The sequence below is a fragment of the Dreissena polymorpha genome, chromosome 4 (assembly GCF_020536995.1).
Source record: "Dreissena polymorpha isolate Duluth1 chromosome 4, UMN_Dpol_1.0, whole genome shotgun sequence".
Lineage (NCBI taxonomy): Eukaryota > Metazoa > Mollusca > Bivalvia > Myida > Dreissenidae > Dreissena > Dreissena polymorpha.
In genome coordinates this window covers 123,486,779-123,504,980 of record NC_068358.1, presented here as the reverse complement: position 1 = coordinate 123,504,980, position 18,202 = coordinate 123,486,779, and the positions used below count along the sequence as shown (strand labels likewise).

At 34.0% G+C, this 18,202-nt stretch overlaps 1 protein-coding gene across 1 annotated transcript in view; it reads right to left on the bottom strand.

Annotated features, from left to right (window-relative positions):
• LOC127878751 (exoskeleton protein RP43-like) overlaps nucleotides 1-18,202 on the bottom strand; it is a 33,656-nt gene that overhangs the window by 3,734 nt on the left and 11,720 nt on the right. Inside the window, exon 6 of the mRNA XM_052425278.1 lies at nucleotides 9,707-9,831. Within this exon, the coding sequence (XP_052281238.1) occupies nucleotides 9,707-9,831 (125 nt within the window). The remainder of the gene's footprint in view (nucleotides 1-9,706; nucleotides 9,832-18,202) is intronic.

Sequence of the window (18,202 nt, the reverse complement as noted above, 5' to 3'; positions counted from 1 at the left end):
ATCAAGAGAGACAAGTTATGACAATAAAATGACACAATGGTATGATGCTGTACTTGTAACAAGCTATTGACGAGTCATATCGACTGTATTTTTCATTTAAACAAGTATATTTGAAACTTGAAATGTTTCCAAAAGACAAATGTATTTTCAATCGTTCATCGTACACAAACATTTCTTGAGTCAATTTGTCACTTGCCAAAAATAAAGGACCAAGTGTGATGACAGTGCTATACTGCTATACTTATGACAACACTTATAAATGTAAAAGGGTCGTCCTTACTTAAAATGAAAAGGAAAATAATTTGGTGTATACAATTCATGTATGTTTATTACATGAAACATCATATATGAATAATGGAAAATATTCGACGCTAAATAACATTCATTAACAATTTGCTAGGTGTAATACAGCCTTTCAGAAATTTAAGCTGTTTTTACTGTTTATACCACTTTTCTTAGTGTACACATTATTTACATTTGCTCCTGATTTCTTAAAGTGGCGCATGGAATAAACCATCCATTTTCGCTAAGAATTTGTATTAGAAGAATGAAATACAATGACGTTATAACTATATAAACAGGAATCGGAGTCCATCCAACCGTTTTTCTAAAACTTTTCATGCTCTATATAACACCGTCTTCCTTTGAAACATAGTTTTTTCTTTTCATGAGTGACATAAAGAAAAGGTTTCATATCGAACTGAAGAATTGTGAGAAACAAATCGTCTAGGCAAACTGGCATATTTCTCCATGGAAGATGAAATTATTAGCACTATGACAATACATGTAATGGATTATCGTCCCCAGCAAACACAATTTCCCGACAATCGATAATATTGCTATCATTCTTACTCCTGTCTTTCAATCGTGATGCGTATAGACATAGTTTATGTCGTTTGCATGGTTGTCGAAACATAATAAAAAATATAGCGATTGATTTAGTTTGAATGTATATGTTTCAATTAAGAACCATCGACAATAAATTAAGATACATATAAGAACAAACAGGACTCATTGATTGACGTCTATTGATGCTGTTCCATTCGCATTTTTGCAAGTTCAGGTTTTTCCATTTACAATTTATTGTTAATGCTCAATGTACCGTTACCGATTAATCTTTTGCGTTCCTATGATCAAGACTTTATTATTAACCCTTCATTATAATTTGAATACGACGCGTTGAAAATATGACGCTATTCAAAGTTTAATGTTCAAAAGTAGCGTATGTTTTTTATAATATGCGTAGTTTTTTTCTATGACAACATCTGTATACATTTGGGACTGGATTTCTCTTTACAAAATGTCCTTCACCAGTTCTCGAAAACACATATATTTAACTACTAATAATGTCAACATTACCAATGCCCGCGTGTATTGTTTCTTAATGAAAGACGGACCGCTTTTTCTTTACCAAAGATAAATGAAGAACATGGTAAAACCAGTTGTTGTTGTTTGGAAACGACACAAGACACTGTAGTGTGTACGTCATACAAAGCTAACACGATTGTTTACAGTGAAGTACACTTGGAAATAAACTGAAATGTCTTCAAATAATAAGTAAAAACCTGTCCATAAAATACTAAAATCACCATATTGCTTGAACGTAAATGCCATAGCATCTTCTTGAAACCGAGTTAAATAATATACTTTCAAACGACTATGACCGTATACATGACGCCCAATCTCTTGCACGACGGTCACATTACATTCACCTTTGTGTTGGGCTCAGAACGGACTATTGTTATGAAAGCGTCTCATTCATGTCATGATCATTCCAAGCGTTCATCATTGAGGTTACAGTATACTAAACAATCTCTTGCACGACGGTTACATTGCATTAACTGCATTTAAGAAAACCATCTCATACCATGATATCTTATATCAGTCTTAATTCATTATTATATAAAATTGATATGCTTTTTATGTTAAGAAACCAACATACATACACACGTCGAAGCAATTCCTAACGTCACTCAATAAAAAAGTATGTTCAATTGTTTACATTTGTGAAGTGCATGGAATGATTTCATCTGCGTAAATGGGCGATAAAATAGTTCCAAAGAGTTGCATTAAAACTCGCAAGTTTTTGCACGAATTATCGTACATTTAAAAGTCATATTTCTTAATTTAATGCATGCGATCTTAAATATCCACTCAAATATACATTGAATGCGTTTGTTTGGTTTTAGCTATTTGGTAGACAAAATGGCGTGCTGAGCCTTACGCAGAGTTGTATGTGATAGCAAGGAACGACAACTCTGCGTGGAGATTGCATGACACCGTGAAGTAATCCCATTAGACAGTGATTTTAACAATATGCGAACTATTGACGTATATATTGTACAAAGACTTATTCATTGTGTTTAAGCTAGAAATGTATGTACATATGTTTAATTAATGAATTATATAATAATGTTTATGTATACGAGAAAATTGTTAGAACAACTGATATTCAAAGTATTATGTCGCATTCGTATAGCACTTCTTCACACGACCACCTCGTGCGATAACACCCAGTGGAACACGTTATACTCCCTGCTTATATCAGACTTCTTGCACATTTCTTAAAACCCATGTATGCCTAGTGGACTCTCCCGTCCTTCTAAATTGGATCCATTTATTTCCAAAATTAGCGACGTCTAGTATATTTGTTTCTGTATTTAGAATATAACTTACAGAAATTCCTTTGAGCAAACATCGCAGACCCTGATGAGACGCCGCATCATGCGGCGTTTCATCTGGGTCTACGCTGTTTGCCAAGGCCTTTTTTTCTAGACGCTATGCATAAATGGGTTAATTGTTTGTCAATAGGCAAATATAACCTTGTCACGTATGGAATACAAACATCTTCTAATCCTCGAATATGGTTGTAGTTTGTAATACATAAGCCTTAAAGCCCATGAGTACACATACACATACTTCACAATATATTCAAGAGTGTTCACAATTCTGTGTAACTACTTAAATGCACATGGCCTGTGTCTATTGAATAAAAGTTTACTTTAAAATGTACGTGTAATCGCATAATAATCCAAAATGGGTATTAACGTTGGACACGAATCGGGACGGCGACTACATATATATAGGATCTGACTGTGAGATGAGCAATGACTGCATGAGCAAATAAACAGCTCCGAACCCATTGAAGATGTTCCTACCACAATGTACAGGTAAGGACATGAGAGCTGCAACGGTTTGCACTAACAGCTACAACGAAAACACTTCATATGTACCACGAAAAAAACATTAATCTTCGCGATATCACGTACAAATATACAAATAATAAATATACACATCATGTAATGCAAAACTATAGAATGGTGAACATGTGAAGAAACAGGATAACATCAGTTAAATACTTAACACAACTGTGAGTTTCCACGATGCATGTTTATATGTAATACAATTAATGTTCGATATCAATATATATTCGTATACTATGCATAAAGGCTAAACAATATGGTTTATTTCTGATTAAAGGTAGTTATTGATTCGTTTGTTGTTCCACTTCTTTACGACATAAATATTTTACAGTTAAAACTGCAACATTGAACGAAACGTGTGGAAAAAAGGAGAAAAAAAAAGCGATCGATTTACTTTCTAAAAAGTCAATTTTAAATTTTTACAAATAAATCCATGCGCAAGCAAATCAATATTTCAAACAATCCCCTTTGTCAGAAGATAGCCTCCAGAGGAGGTTTATAACACAACGACAGATACGTATTACTACAAGTTCATATCAAAGCTGCAATAATATTACGTTCAATTTCAGCCCATCGCCAGTTCGTTGTATGACGTTAGCTTATGACGTTTAAGACTACAATCGATATAATTCAAGAGCACTTTAGAAAAATGTTTGGTTTATAATGATGATAATAGCATTAAATACGTTATAATGGATTCAACTATGTGAGAGATGGACCTATTCTGTTGAATTCGTTGCGTTTGATAAACTAACGCAAATTACTCAGAGCGTGAGTACAATACTGTATAAGAATAAGTGACTTGAGAAGAATTTTATTAATATTACAATCGGAAATGAAGTTCGAATGTAAATTTAAATTAGTTCCATGCACATAGGTTATTTAAGATTCTCCAAAGGCATTTTTACTCACATTTTAGAACTCAGGAAATGCATATCGTGATATAACTTACTATGAAAAACGGGTTGGTTAAAACTGCCCACAAGGATAGACAATGACACTGTTATTTAAATTAATACTACGAACATTATGCATTGTCTGAAATAAACACAATTCATTTGCAGAATAAACAGAAGCAATGTTTGTTTCATTTCCAATTTCATGACAGGTTCATTAATATTGCCTGCAATAACATCGCAATTCTTCCAAAATTAATGGTCCTACGAGTACTGTGTTTTGTCTGTGAAGATACTGACAAAATATGCATCTGACGGCATTAAGGCGGTTTAATGCACAATTATAACAAATGTAGAACATTTCCCTGTTTTGTGACATGCATTTAAACGGACAACATTTAAAGTCCTTTAAGGTGTACGTACAACCTTCACTTAAACATATTTATTATATGTCGATGTAAAATGTACAAAATATAAAAAAACGTTAGCATAGCCCATCACGTTTCCCTCTTCGAAGCAGCGGGATGTTATTGTATTGCACTTGTCTGTTGGAAGGTCGGTCTGTTGATAATTTTGTTTGAGTACGATATGTAGATTATGCTTCGTATGGTGATTTTAAGGAAGGACAGGAAAACGCGATACGATTTTTTGGTCAACATTTCAATGGTCAATGCAATATGAAATGCCATAGGAAACATGACATAAATATGAGGTATTGAAGTATCACAATATTCATACACAACGTCCCTGAAATAGAGTTGAAGTTGTTATTTAACCCCAGCTGAATATTGGACTTCAAGCAAATGATGTGTTTAAGCATGAAATCCATTATTTATTTCAGTGTGTGTGTGTGTGTGGGGGGGGGGGGGGGGGGGGGGGTAAACACGTTGTACAGAAATCTCTTGTTTTATTTATAAACAATACTGAAAACAGAAGCACAATAGTATACAGACCCTTAGATGCGCTTTCAGTGAGGTATGTATGAAGTGTCAAAAGTTAAATTGATAAACGCCAGCTAAACGTCACATGCGAAAAAAAAGTTGTTTAATGTATACGTAAATATGTATTCATGACAAGAATTCATTGACAATTAGCAAACATGTTCAAAATATTGTTTTATTGTTTTATGCCTGATACTATACGTGTCGAATGGTAATTTGTCACTATACAACTACATTTCACAGTGCATTTCTTCTCAAATGATTATGTTATAATTATGTTGATTATGTTTTTCGTTTATAAAAAAATAAACTGTATAGAACTTTGACTTCATGTAGACTGACTGCCAACAATGCATTATTTCAAGTTGTTAAATTACAAATTACGAATAACAAAGTATATAACACACGTGTTGTAATTAAGTGTGTTTAACTGTTCAATTGGTTTAATCAAACGGTTGAGTTCATCTTCCCTCTCTAAAATACTTTGGTCATTCCAAGGCAGGGACTCCGATGTCCCGGTATCTAATTCAAAATGCTTTTCATAAAAGACTAGCAAAATTAAACAAAAATGTTTCTCTTGCAAGACATTATTTGTATGTGAATTAATATTGTATTGATGGACTTATCTTATTCACAACGTTTTTAACACTGTATTCGAGGCTATCCAAGACCTGCTTTATACAAACATTTGTACATAACAAAACACTTTGACTATGTATGGCTTTATAATTCAAATACGTATAAAAGTTCGAGAATAAATATGTCTTAATATCAATTTATGTAATATGTTAAATAATATAATGATTAATACCCAGCGCTCGCAATTAAAAGCAAATTAAAGTTTTATTTATTAGTGCACAACACACTATAATTTTTAAATTCCATTTTTATTTATATAGGGACATGGTTTGCCTTCCTTATCAAATAAATGAAATGTATTTTCACAGGCATATTTTATTAACAAGTGTTCTATTTTAAGGAAATTATATTTGTGAAGAGCCAGATGTCGTATTCTGTTTTGTGGCACGTTTTTGCTTCGTTTCGAACACATTATCTAAGTGACTTAAATAAATCTACATGCGCATTTAATTCCGCGAAATTGCAACTACAGTACATTGTATTGTAGCCTATTAATTGATGACGTCTGTGATATGTTATCTGTACAATAACTTGTTCACTAGCATAGGTACATTGATCATGACTCGCAGATGAACCCTATTGACTTCCAGGTAACTAGGTCAAAGGTCAAGGTCACGGTGACCTGAAATAGTAAAATGGTTTCTGGATGATAACTCAAGAATTTTTATGCAAAGATTCATGAAACGTCATAGGTATTTTGATCATGACTCGCAGATGACCCCTATTGATTATCAGGTCACTAGGTCAAAGGTCAAGGTCACAGTGCCAGAAAACATATTCACACAATGGCTGTCAAGGTCACGGTGACTCAACTTAGAAAAATGGTTTCCGGATGATAACTCTAGAAAGCTTACACCTCGGATCATGAAACTTCATAGGTACATTGATCATGACTCGCAGATGATCCCTATTGATTTGCAGGTCACTGGGTCAAAGGTCAATGTCACAGTGCAAAAAACATATTCACACAATGGCTGCCACTACAACTGACAGTATATATGGGGGGCATGCATGTTTTACAAAGAGCCCTTGTTTTGTTTGTTTTGATATTCGAACGACCAGTAGTCCCCAATAATGGTAACCCAATCATGCATACAACGATACAATCTTATAAAGAACAATTAAACCATGCAAACAACAATACAATCTTAATCTCATCACCTTTACCCGCAATTTTTTTTAATACATATATATATGTACGGATACTTCGCGTGTGGCCGGTTGACTAATATGTTTTAATTTCACTTCCATTCTTTAGAATTATTCCACCATAGCGACCAATTTATTTAGCATGAGCGCGATGATTCACGATACTATAAACAATCGAATCAAACATGTCTGTTCGAAGAACGCGCTTATTAATATTTCAAATATGTACGGTTGATGCTGTGTGGCCATTGACTCGTATATTTTCATTTAATTTTCATTCATCTTGTGTATTTCTGTTCTATATCTTTAGATATATGGTTAATTATATCTAATAATGCGAAATAAACCACGAAATCTGGCGCAACGTACTTGATTTGCATGTGATTCTGCTAAGAACTGTTCAGAAAACGGCATTTGCTGTCTCATTGATATAACTCTTTATCTTTCATCAACCACAACCACAATGAACGCCGCATATCTTTTTTTAAAGATACTTCTTTTTCCTATTGAAAGAGGCTGCAGACAAGGATATCCCCTAACATGTTATATTTTCATCCTATGCGCTGAAGTTTTGTTGCTTGTATCGAGAGATAACAAGAGTAATTAAGGTGTAACCAGTAATGGAACTGATCACAAATTGTCCCAGTTTGCAGACGATACTACAATTTTATTAGACGGTTCTGAACAATCCTTAAATTAAACTTTTACTGTTATACAGGATTTTGCGTATATTTTAACACCAATTGGAAAGATTGTAATTGTGAAAGAAAACACTTATTGTATCATTATTCAATCACGTGTTCATATCAATCCCTAACCCACCCGATACCATTCTGAACTCTATAAAGTCTTCAATTCTGAGTTTTATTTGGGATGTGCATAGTAAATTATTGTTTTCAACAATAGTAAAGGATTATAGTGAAGGAGGTTTAAACAGGATCAATATCGATGCATTTATTCCCGCATTGAAACTAACATGGTTACAAAAAATTCAATCCTTTAGGGGAAATTGGATTGAAATCACAAAACTTTAGTTTGATACATATAAACTCTTTCATTTCAGTTATCATTATGTTTAATATATAGCTAACATAATGCCTAACCCTTTTTGGTAGAGGTGTTCAACAGCTTCTCACTTTATTGTGGTGAAATTAGAAGTAAACACAGACGAATTTTTGTATTATCTACTTTTTTATAATCAAAATATATTGATATGATTTTTTTTCTTTAAGTCATGGTTCCTAGCTGGAACTCATTGTATAGGTGATATATTTAAAAATGAAACTTTAATCGCTCGTGATGACCTTGATAGAATGTACAATTTGAACATAAATTTCATTCATTATACAGGGGTGACAAGAGCAATAGATACTTTTTTGAAAAAAGTCGTATATCTTGCCCTTCCCAACAAATTATGAAACCCTTTTTACCACCATTATTTCAATTTGTACTGAAAAAAAGAATCTAGTGCAAAACGACTCTACACCATTCTTAATAAAAATAGTTAACAACCATCTGTTAAACCAAAATGGTGTACACAACTCAATACAATAATTAATGAAAAATAATGGAACTGCTTATTTGAACTATCCTTTTTAATAACAAATGATGTAAAGGTTCAGTGGTTCCAATATAGGCTAATTCACAGGATACTTGGAACAAATAGTCTTTTGAATATAATGAAAATTACGGATGATCCATTATGTTCATTTTGCAAACAACGTGAGGAAAATTTAGAACATTTATTCTGGGGGTGTCACACATCTTAAGCAGTTATTAATGAAATATTCCCAGAAAAATCTTTTCCTTTCATTAACATTACCATCCTATTACTTGGATATTCAATTAAGTCTGCTAGAGCAATAAATAATGCTTTTTTGTTTGATAAGCTATACCATTTCAAGTGTAAAATGAATAAATGCATTCCAAGCATAACGGGTGCAACGAAGTACATTAAGTATGAATATGATAAGTTGAGAAAAATATCAATTTCAAAATATGATTGAGAATCCTTTGATAGTGAATGGGAATTATTTAATGATACTGTCTCACGAACTTAGAATTAAAATTTGATGAGTGTTGTAGTTTTTAGTACTTTTTACAAATACTAACTTAAGCGTACCGTTATCCAAATAAAATTAAATGTAGGGCCCACGTTATAAAATATAACTATATGCACATATTACTGTGTCATTATGCCTTTCTCATTTGTTATTATAATGTACACATTCTACTTAGTCTATACACACTTTTTCCTTCTTTATGTATTTTGTATATGAATTTGTCAACACTAAACTACTACATGTGATTGTAATGTTTACAAGATACTTCACTAACTTATACTGTTTGTTATCGATGAATACAATTTATTACGAATAACTTTCGATATGTGTTGGATGCATTACATGTATTTTTGTTGCTATTTTCTTATGTCTGATTGCATAACATTATTTATATTATTAATATTGTATGAAGATGCAACCACGAAATAAAATGTGGTGGAAAAAAACAATCGGTTAGATACTTGTATTTGATAGTGAATACTTTTTATAGTTTCGTACTTTTTTATTTCTAGTATTTTCCATAAGAAAGGATGCTTCCATTACAAATATAAGTCTGACCGTGACCGTCTGTGCTAGTTGTTCTTACGTGTAAAGTAATGTTCCAGATTCATTCCGCACAGGCTAATCAGGTACGGCACTTTCTACATTGATCGTATTATGTGTTTCTTCATAGCGAAAACCCCGGTTTAGGTGGAAAGTGTCGTCCCCGATTAGCCTTTGCAAAATCTATCTGGAACAACACTTTACGCAAGTGAATTAAACCCCATTTTCCTGAGCGATACTCAAATATATTATACAGTGTACAAATCTCATACCGTCATATATTTCCATTTTGTCGTAGCGACAATTGTCGTCGGCCTCTATGTCGGCGAACGTCACCTTGACACTGACGGCGGACTGCGCCGACGAGGGGACGATCTCCCAGCGACAGAAACTGTTTCTGTACGAGAAGGACCACATAGTGAACTAGTATAACATAGACTTTTAATGTGTTGGATTAATGGAAAAAGAAAAACACTCATACAGGTGTACAAACTAACCTGACCCTGTTCATTTCAGTTCATAATCACATATGGTATGGAATATGATTACGTTAGTGGAACTACCATCCATATGAACGTCTATACACCTAACTAGGAGCAAAAAACCCGACTGCAAACGAAAAAACCGAAATTGCAGTTAAGAGGTAGCTGCATATTTTTAATGATTTTCTGCGATTTTGTTGAGTACATTTTCAAAAGTATTGTATACATGTATAAAGGGATGTCTTACGCTACAATTTGTCCATGAAAAAAAAACAATAAAATTAACGAAACATTTGTTAATATTATATTTGTTTCGTTATCTGTATTTTATCCTACCGCTAAATGATTATATGACCCATACAGAAAAGATAAGGTTTTCTCCACAGATATTTTTAGATAAGGTTTATCCCACAGATATTTTTAGAACATGTACATAGGGACTACTTTTTTGGCCTTTCACGTCATTCAGGTCATTTGGTACGCAGTCGTTTAACAAGAGTGTGTGTTAACGATGTATTATTATAATATTATGAATGTGAATAACAGTGTTGGGATATAAAACTGGAATGAAACTGGTGAGACTGCATTTTCGATTTCGTTAAAATGTCGAATGTACTCGAATAACGCAATGTTTTGTTGAACAATTGATGGATTAAATTTAAGAAGTGTCGATGAATTGTTCTTTAACTTTTCGAAGGAAATCGATGTTGACTGAAAAGGGTTATTTATTTGATGAATAAGTCGTTACTTTGTCAGTCGATCAAAGAATGATTATCCACAAAGAATTGCCTGCTTACATCCAGTGCTTTAGAATGGAAAAGATGGATGGCGATGAAGAAATGTGTCCAGATTTTTAACTCGTCATGGAAGCCAATTAAACTTTACGAAAATAAACATGGTTATCACACAAGTTCGGTGAGTAGAACAATAACCAGTAAATGTTTTACTTTTTTTATGTCAGTAAGTAAAAAGTGTGTAAAAAGAAGAGTTGTTTATAGACTAAAATTAACCATATCTGCGGGGATTAATGCTGAATCATGCTTCACGTAGGTGTTTACACATTTTGTAAATTTCAAAATGGCAGCCCTTTTTGTTATTTTTTTGGTATTTTACAATGGTGAAACATGAATTGTAGTTTGAACACAACCGTCTATGTTCTAATTGAGTGTGTAACGCTGACTAAATTTGAATCGAGGCGTATAGCGATATTTTGTCTCGTTACTCTTGTTTTGCGTGGAATTCTTAAGGACTATTTCGAGTTCCGTAAACGGGAAAGATCACAATTAATATTACTGCGCAATGTTAGATTCAGTTAATTTAAAGTGTTTTTGCTTATATTTTATCAATTAAAGACTGCTATAATTTTGATTGGATCAGGAATAAACTAAATAACAAAATATTAGAGGATAAATAGAATACTATGTAAGTGTGATTGTATACTTAAATTTATCTCACTCGTCTCAGAAAGGCTTACAAGGCTCAGCAAGCCTCGCCATGTAAACCTTTCTTCACTCGTGGGATAAATTTAAGTACACAATCACACTAACATAGTGTTCTCTATGACAAGTTTTGATATTAACTGTTCCAACGATATAACGTTGAAACGTTTTAATTTAATACCGCATGGTTTCTTGGTAAAAATCATTTATTTTTGTCGTTGTGATTATTTATGGATAAAGCAGAACTTTTTTTAAGAATATAAGAATAAAGGCAAAACTTAAACTTGAAGACAAAACTTTACACAAATAAATTATCTGTGCAACTAAAATAATATTTTGATGTGTATTGTGTTGTTACCTACAATTTTTGTTAGAACCTTAAAAACCTGAAAACGAGCCTGCTTATATATTATTAAGACTATTAAATGCACCGTATGCTCTAAATTCAGTAACAGAACTTGAAGTTGTTACAAATCCAGTTCTTTTAATATTCTTCTCTAAAATTGGAACATACCCAGAATAACATTTTTTTTTGGTTAAATTATCAGCATACTATTTTTGCAACAGCATCTTGATCATCTATATTCTGTTTATTATTAGTAGTTGCTTCTTTCGCTAAACTATTGACTTGAGACCAACTGGGTTCTTCATTTACACTGTACAATGTTGGATAATGAACAGGTAATCCTTTTACCAACCTACCAACCATGTTTAAATCACCAGTCATGGTATCTCCAGACTTGTTTATTTTTAACGCATCATGCTCATTTACATAATGTTTTGTTGCAGCGTCTTGAGAATTAGTAGGATCAAATGCATTACTTAGATTGTGAGAATCCATATTAATATTTTCAGCTGCTGTATTTTTACCATCTCTCTTTGCGAGGATTAACGTAAGTTCTACCAAATTTGTCAATAGACACTTATATATATAATTTTTTAATATAATTAATTTATTACAAGTCGAAATCTTTCGCTGTCACTTTTTTTAGAATGTAAAAACACAAGTGTACGCAAAACACCTCACTATCTGTCTGTATTCTTTCGCTATTACACAGGATTTTTTATATAACTAACGAGTTCAACTGGCGGTGCTAACCCATAACTGTCAAAGTACAGCTTTTCATGACCGTTTTTTACACATGCTGTCCAGTGTGCACCATTTCCTTGCGAGTCGCATAAATTTAAAATTCCACATTCTACCAGTTCTAGTTTTTTTTTGGAAGTTCATCGCGAATGCAGACACCCTTAAAGTTTGTAATGTTCATTTCTTTAGCGGCATCTATCAACTGACAGTTGGATAGAGTTTCAATTCGTAATACCTCCTTCAACATTAATATAGTATAATTTTTCGGTATTGAAACTCATTTTATATAGTGTTATCGATTTTTTGTTTTGCTAAAATTCATTTAATCGTTTAGATACGTTACAAGTTCAAGTTGAGGCTCTAAACTTAAAGTGTCAAAGTATAGTTTTTCACGACCATTTTTAATCCGCGCAGTCCAGTGTGTACCCGGCATATTTGGTTGACGCGGATAGTTGTCACGTACTTACCTTACTCTAACGTTTGAGCTTTTTAGTTGCTTTGCAACGTCAATAGGTTGTGAGGTGCTTGAGAACGTGCTGTAAATGGGAATGTTGGGTACGACACACCTATCCACGCTCTTACTGTTCATCAGTTTCTGATTGTCTGTGAGATTATTGCTCATTTTGTTTTTTTCTGAGAAGGTTATGTCCAAACCATTGTATGTATTTCATCTTTTTGAATAACACGTTTATCATCATTTTCGCTTAGAGCTACATTGGTAACCGTTCCAGTATTTATTTCATGCGCGTATGATATGATTACGTTCATCGATCTAAGCAATTCTTGGCGAGAAAACGGCCTGTTTTTATAATCTTCGTGTGTAATGGTGTTTTCGACAACGCTCTTACACTTTTTGTTTTCCTTTCCTTCATGCATTTAACACGAATACAGTTTAGCTCGGAGTCCTACAAATTCCTCTATTTGTTTTCCAGAAGCCTCATCTTTGAACATGCCGAGAACTTTCTTGTTTATACCAGTTTTAATTCCGGAGTGGTGATCTTTTGGATACTCACTCACTTGTTTTTTAACATCGTTTGAAATGTCTGCATAAAAATCGTCGGTTTTAATTTCGTAAACAAGACTGTCTGTGTCCGTAAACAATAGCTTTGCCCTATTTCCATATTTAGTCTTGACGTAGTTATAGTGGAACTCATACATTATTGTTTTTTCTCTTGTTTTCACTCTTGTTCATCAACTTGAAGAAGTCTTTTTCAAAGTTGTTAGTTGCAGCTGTTCGCAATTCAGTGTTCGATATATTTTTTTAACCAAGGGCTTGAATCAAACTTCATTCCTCTGTGTACTTTAGTTATAACAAGACCTAACTGCTCATACTGCTTCAGGTTTTCATAGCGAACGACATACTTTGATTTGTTGTTAAAGTTATGAAAAAACTTTATAACTTTTGACCCCTGAGGTGTAATGTTTTTCAGAGGCTAGCGGTTAGTTAATATGAAGATCATGCAATTCATTTGGATATTCCAAGTCAACTTCCAAAATACATCCTTGCTCTTCTTGATTTAGAGTACTTTTCTAATCGTTAAGCTCATTTTTATTTATCCACTGAAAGCTTTCTGTTGAAAGTGCCTTACTCATTGCACATCCGTGAAGATTGTTTGCATCCAGATAAATTACAAACGACGAATCTTTGCTTTCATCATAATAATCGCTCATATACTTATTGTTTCCACAACCAAGACGCGTTGAAATTGTACTAACCTCAACTCGAATACCCTGCCTTAAAATTAGCAACACGCCATAATCGTTTATTAGCACAAGTTTCGCCTTTGTCAACTTAAGGCATGCATTCATAGATAGCCCCGGCGCTGTATAATACCATGCAGGATCTAGTTTATAATATGTATTGCATCTCTGAAGTTTTCGAAAACGTCGGCTAGCAGCAAGACATCACTTTTAATGTAGAGTTCGAGGTAGTCTCTTATTGTTTTACAGCCAAAAGCCTTCCATACTTTATTTGCAAATTCATAATCATCATTACTAATAGTTTCGCCCGTGAGCATTAAGTAAAATGCTTCCTTCGGGGGTAGTGATGTTTCTGCGATTTTTTCAACAGAGCTCACATAATCATATGGGAAGATGCCCCTTTGTTTCAAGAGTGTAAACTCATCACCGCTATAGACCTTAGTCAATTCACGAAACTGATCATCGGTAAGATTTTCTGATGAAGCATCTAAACTCGATTGCATAAATCTATAGCTATCGATAAACCTTATTTCGTGATAAATTGGCTTACCTTTCCTTTTTTGTTTGTGTACGTGTCAACAACAACTTCTTACTGAACGAAATGTACTTTTCCTCGTTATTCGGCGTACATGTTATTTGGGCCCATTACTTAACTCTTAAATAAATAGATGCATCATATCCAGAAAGATTGTGTAGTAATACTGGAATAAATTTAGGAAGTTAATACCGTAATCTGAATACACAACAGACCTTTGACAATACAATGAGTCATTAGATCATACTAAGTGATAGCAAAACGCGCTCGGCGTATGCTTGTGGAATTTGTGTGTAAACGACGTCGCACGACGTCGCACGACGTCGCTGAATTTGAGTTACAAGAACTAATAGGCTCGATAAACGATTCGAAGTCTGCATATATCACAAACGGAACCCCCATTGATCTACAGTAATGCTTGAAATACTCTGCGGTCCCCTCTGCTGGCTGTACTATTTTTGTGTGCCGTGTAATGAACAATATTCTTTGTGTCTTTGAAGACCCTCGACTGTTCGATGTCCTGTAAAGCACCTTTTACAATAATACATTGCATGGTGACAGGTTTCAGTTCGTCCCGATGCTAATTTTTCAAAATTTCTAATCAAACAATAATGCTTTGTTTTTCCATTCGAAATAAGCAATAATGAATAGCTTTTTCACTTTCGTTTTTACTAACAATTAGTGGGCAGATATCCTTTTCTTTGGAATCAACTTTGCTTGCTCTTTTAATTGTTCCCTTATTCTTTCCTAATTTTTTACAACAGGATTTAATGCTCTCACAACGCACCACTTGAAACATTCGTCATCTTCATTCTTCATGTTAATGCTTGCCTTTTTCGCAGCCAACTTACCCGGCAATGGAATGTATGATTTACCCTTAATGGCTTATACGCAACGGTGTTAATTTCCAGTCTTATGACGGACTTTAATCTCCAATTTCTTCACTTCATTTGAAAATTTGCAAACTAGTCCAAATTTTTTTCCACCATTTGGATATTTCAGCAATATCAGTTCCCTCCAATACTATTTCGGTTCTCGAAACAAACGTTTTTTTCAGTTACAGCAGTTTCATGTAACATGGAAGGTCGCTCCATTTCACAAACGAGCACTAGATTCCTTTTTAATTTATGAAGTCTGCTCATGAATTTTACAACTTCAGGCCTAACAATATCTTTAAATGTCGGAGCATCAGTTCTTTCAACTTCATCAATAACATATTGTCTTGCAAAACGTCTAAGTGCAGTTTTACTTTTTTCTAATTACTATAGCACTTTCACTAATTTCAGTATCACTTTCACTATTTTGGGGCTTCTTATAGTAATATGTATTATGTGATTTCCGAATTTAATGAGTCAACCTTTTGGTTTAGCGCGTCAACCTTTTTGCTTATCGCTTTTTTCAGGCTCTGGTGTATGCTTAATAATCCAATTAAAGCTTTTCTCTGCAGCTTACTTTACAGGTCCAGGTTTATGACTTATAGTCCAATTAAATAACCTTTTTATCAGAGTAGTTTGTTAAGCAGGTTCAGCAATCGCATCTTCCCATACATCATCATCCGTTGCATCATCCCTCGCATCTTCCCATACATCAACATTCTTATCGTTACTTGCGCTCAGCCTCGCTATCAGCTAAGCTTTTGTGAGCTTCGAATATCCGCGCAGACCTTGATCTTTTGCGGCTATTTTTCAACTCGTTCACAGTTTTGTTCTCCATTTTTTATAAACTAAGACAATATTTAAGTCAATTCAAAAAATCACTTTTTTTTCCTAATCAAACATGCTTTGGAAAAACATAACTTTGGGTCTATGGTATTGTTTGGATCTAACTCTTTGGGTGGATACTGCCTTGGTCTTTTGCGATGTCTGTTTTCTTTTTTTATAGATTCCGGAACAGAATATCCTCTCGTTTTGCTTCTAAGTCGTTCTCTAGTGCACATAACATTAACTATATTATATTGTCTGACGTTATTGTAATGCTGTTGTCTTTTAGTAAATTTATTAACAATTCCTTTGTGTATCTCTCTTTTGTATAGCAGTAACTGTATAGAATATAGTAGTATATTTCAATCAATTTTTGTCCTCAATACACTACAGTCATTTTAGTTCCGTCAGAGTAAATGTTAAACATTTTATCTGAAATAACAACTGCAAACGCTTCCGTTCCTGCTGAAGCTGCTTTTATGTGAATGTCTACAACTCCCGACTTTAGTCTTTCGCTTTGTTTGCTTACATCAAACACCATGATTGGAAACAAATCTTTGAAATCCGATGGTGTAATGTTACTTTGCGTAATCAACTGATCTATCCCATAAAACTTTTCACTAAATCTAGATACTTCATAAAACGCTCTCGCAAACTGTTTATTTGGGAATGACAAGTTGTAATCTACAGCAGGTTATCGCTCTTGATTCATCATAATGTAGATGTTCTTAAGATCGCAATGATCAAAAAGTTGTGGATTTGCTTCTTGATTACCATCACGATCAGTTTGAAATCCTACCAAAATGTACCTCGGTTTTTCGGGTGATGTCTTAACACTTAGTCTCCAGCTTAACGTAGTAGACTGTGGAACTGTTATAGTGTTGAATTGTCTAGCTCTGAAAGTAATGGGTAATGTTGCCTTCTTCTCAATTGTTTTGTACAGCTGCATTCGCTCCATATCTGCATGTATAATATGAGGCATAAACCATGAAATTATGTCAATGTTTACTTAACCAGCATGCGCTGCATGTGCTCTAAAAATTGCTTCATCGTCTGGTTTTCTAACGTATGTTTAAAGCCATACACAATCTCGTCATAGTCATCACAAAATCCAAAAATGGGTTTCAGTGGGACAATCAATGAGAAAGTTCCCTTAGCGGTTGGTCTTCAAATTAGGTATGCTTGTCGAACAACAAATCCTAAGATGTCTGCAATAACTGTTTAGCCTGTATCTTTAGTCCAAAGCTGATTGAGTCCTTGTGCTTTCAAAAAGTCATCAGGATACTTTAGCATTCTAATCATGGTTGTGGCCTGTCCCGGATGATACAAGGTTTCTACATCTTGGTTTGATTGCGAATACGTAATTTGTGAAAACAAATGCATAGGTCCGTTGTCAGTTATCACTACTGCGTCTGCGTTTACGAAGGCACTTCTTCGGCTTTAGTCAGTCGACCTTCAAATTGTAGGTATGATTTGTAGGATGACTAAAGAGGATTTGCAAATCAATGTTGATACGTATTTCACCAGCTGAGTTTACTTTCGTACGAGCTACAGGCTCATACTCGTGACACTGATATTTTTCTATTGATTCGTCAACTGTTGCAGGTTCTGTAAAATTTAATATTTCGCTTGACATTGTTACTTTTTTATTAACGAAGAAAAATGTTTTAAGCAAGACGAAGACCGGAGCCTGGGTTCAATCTTTTTACAAGATCTTGAATTGAGATTGTGGCAGCTCTCTTCATCCCGACGCCGGAACCCGCAAGCAAATTGTTAATGTCCGCTTCATTCGATCCCATATTATTTGAGATGCTTAAGTGTCCC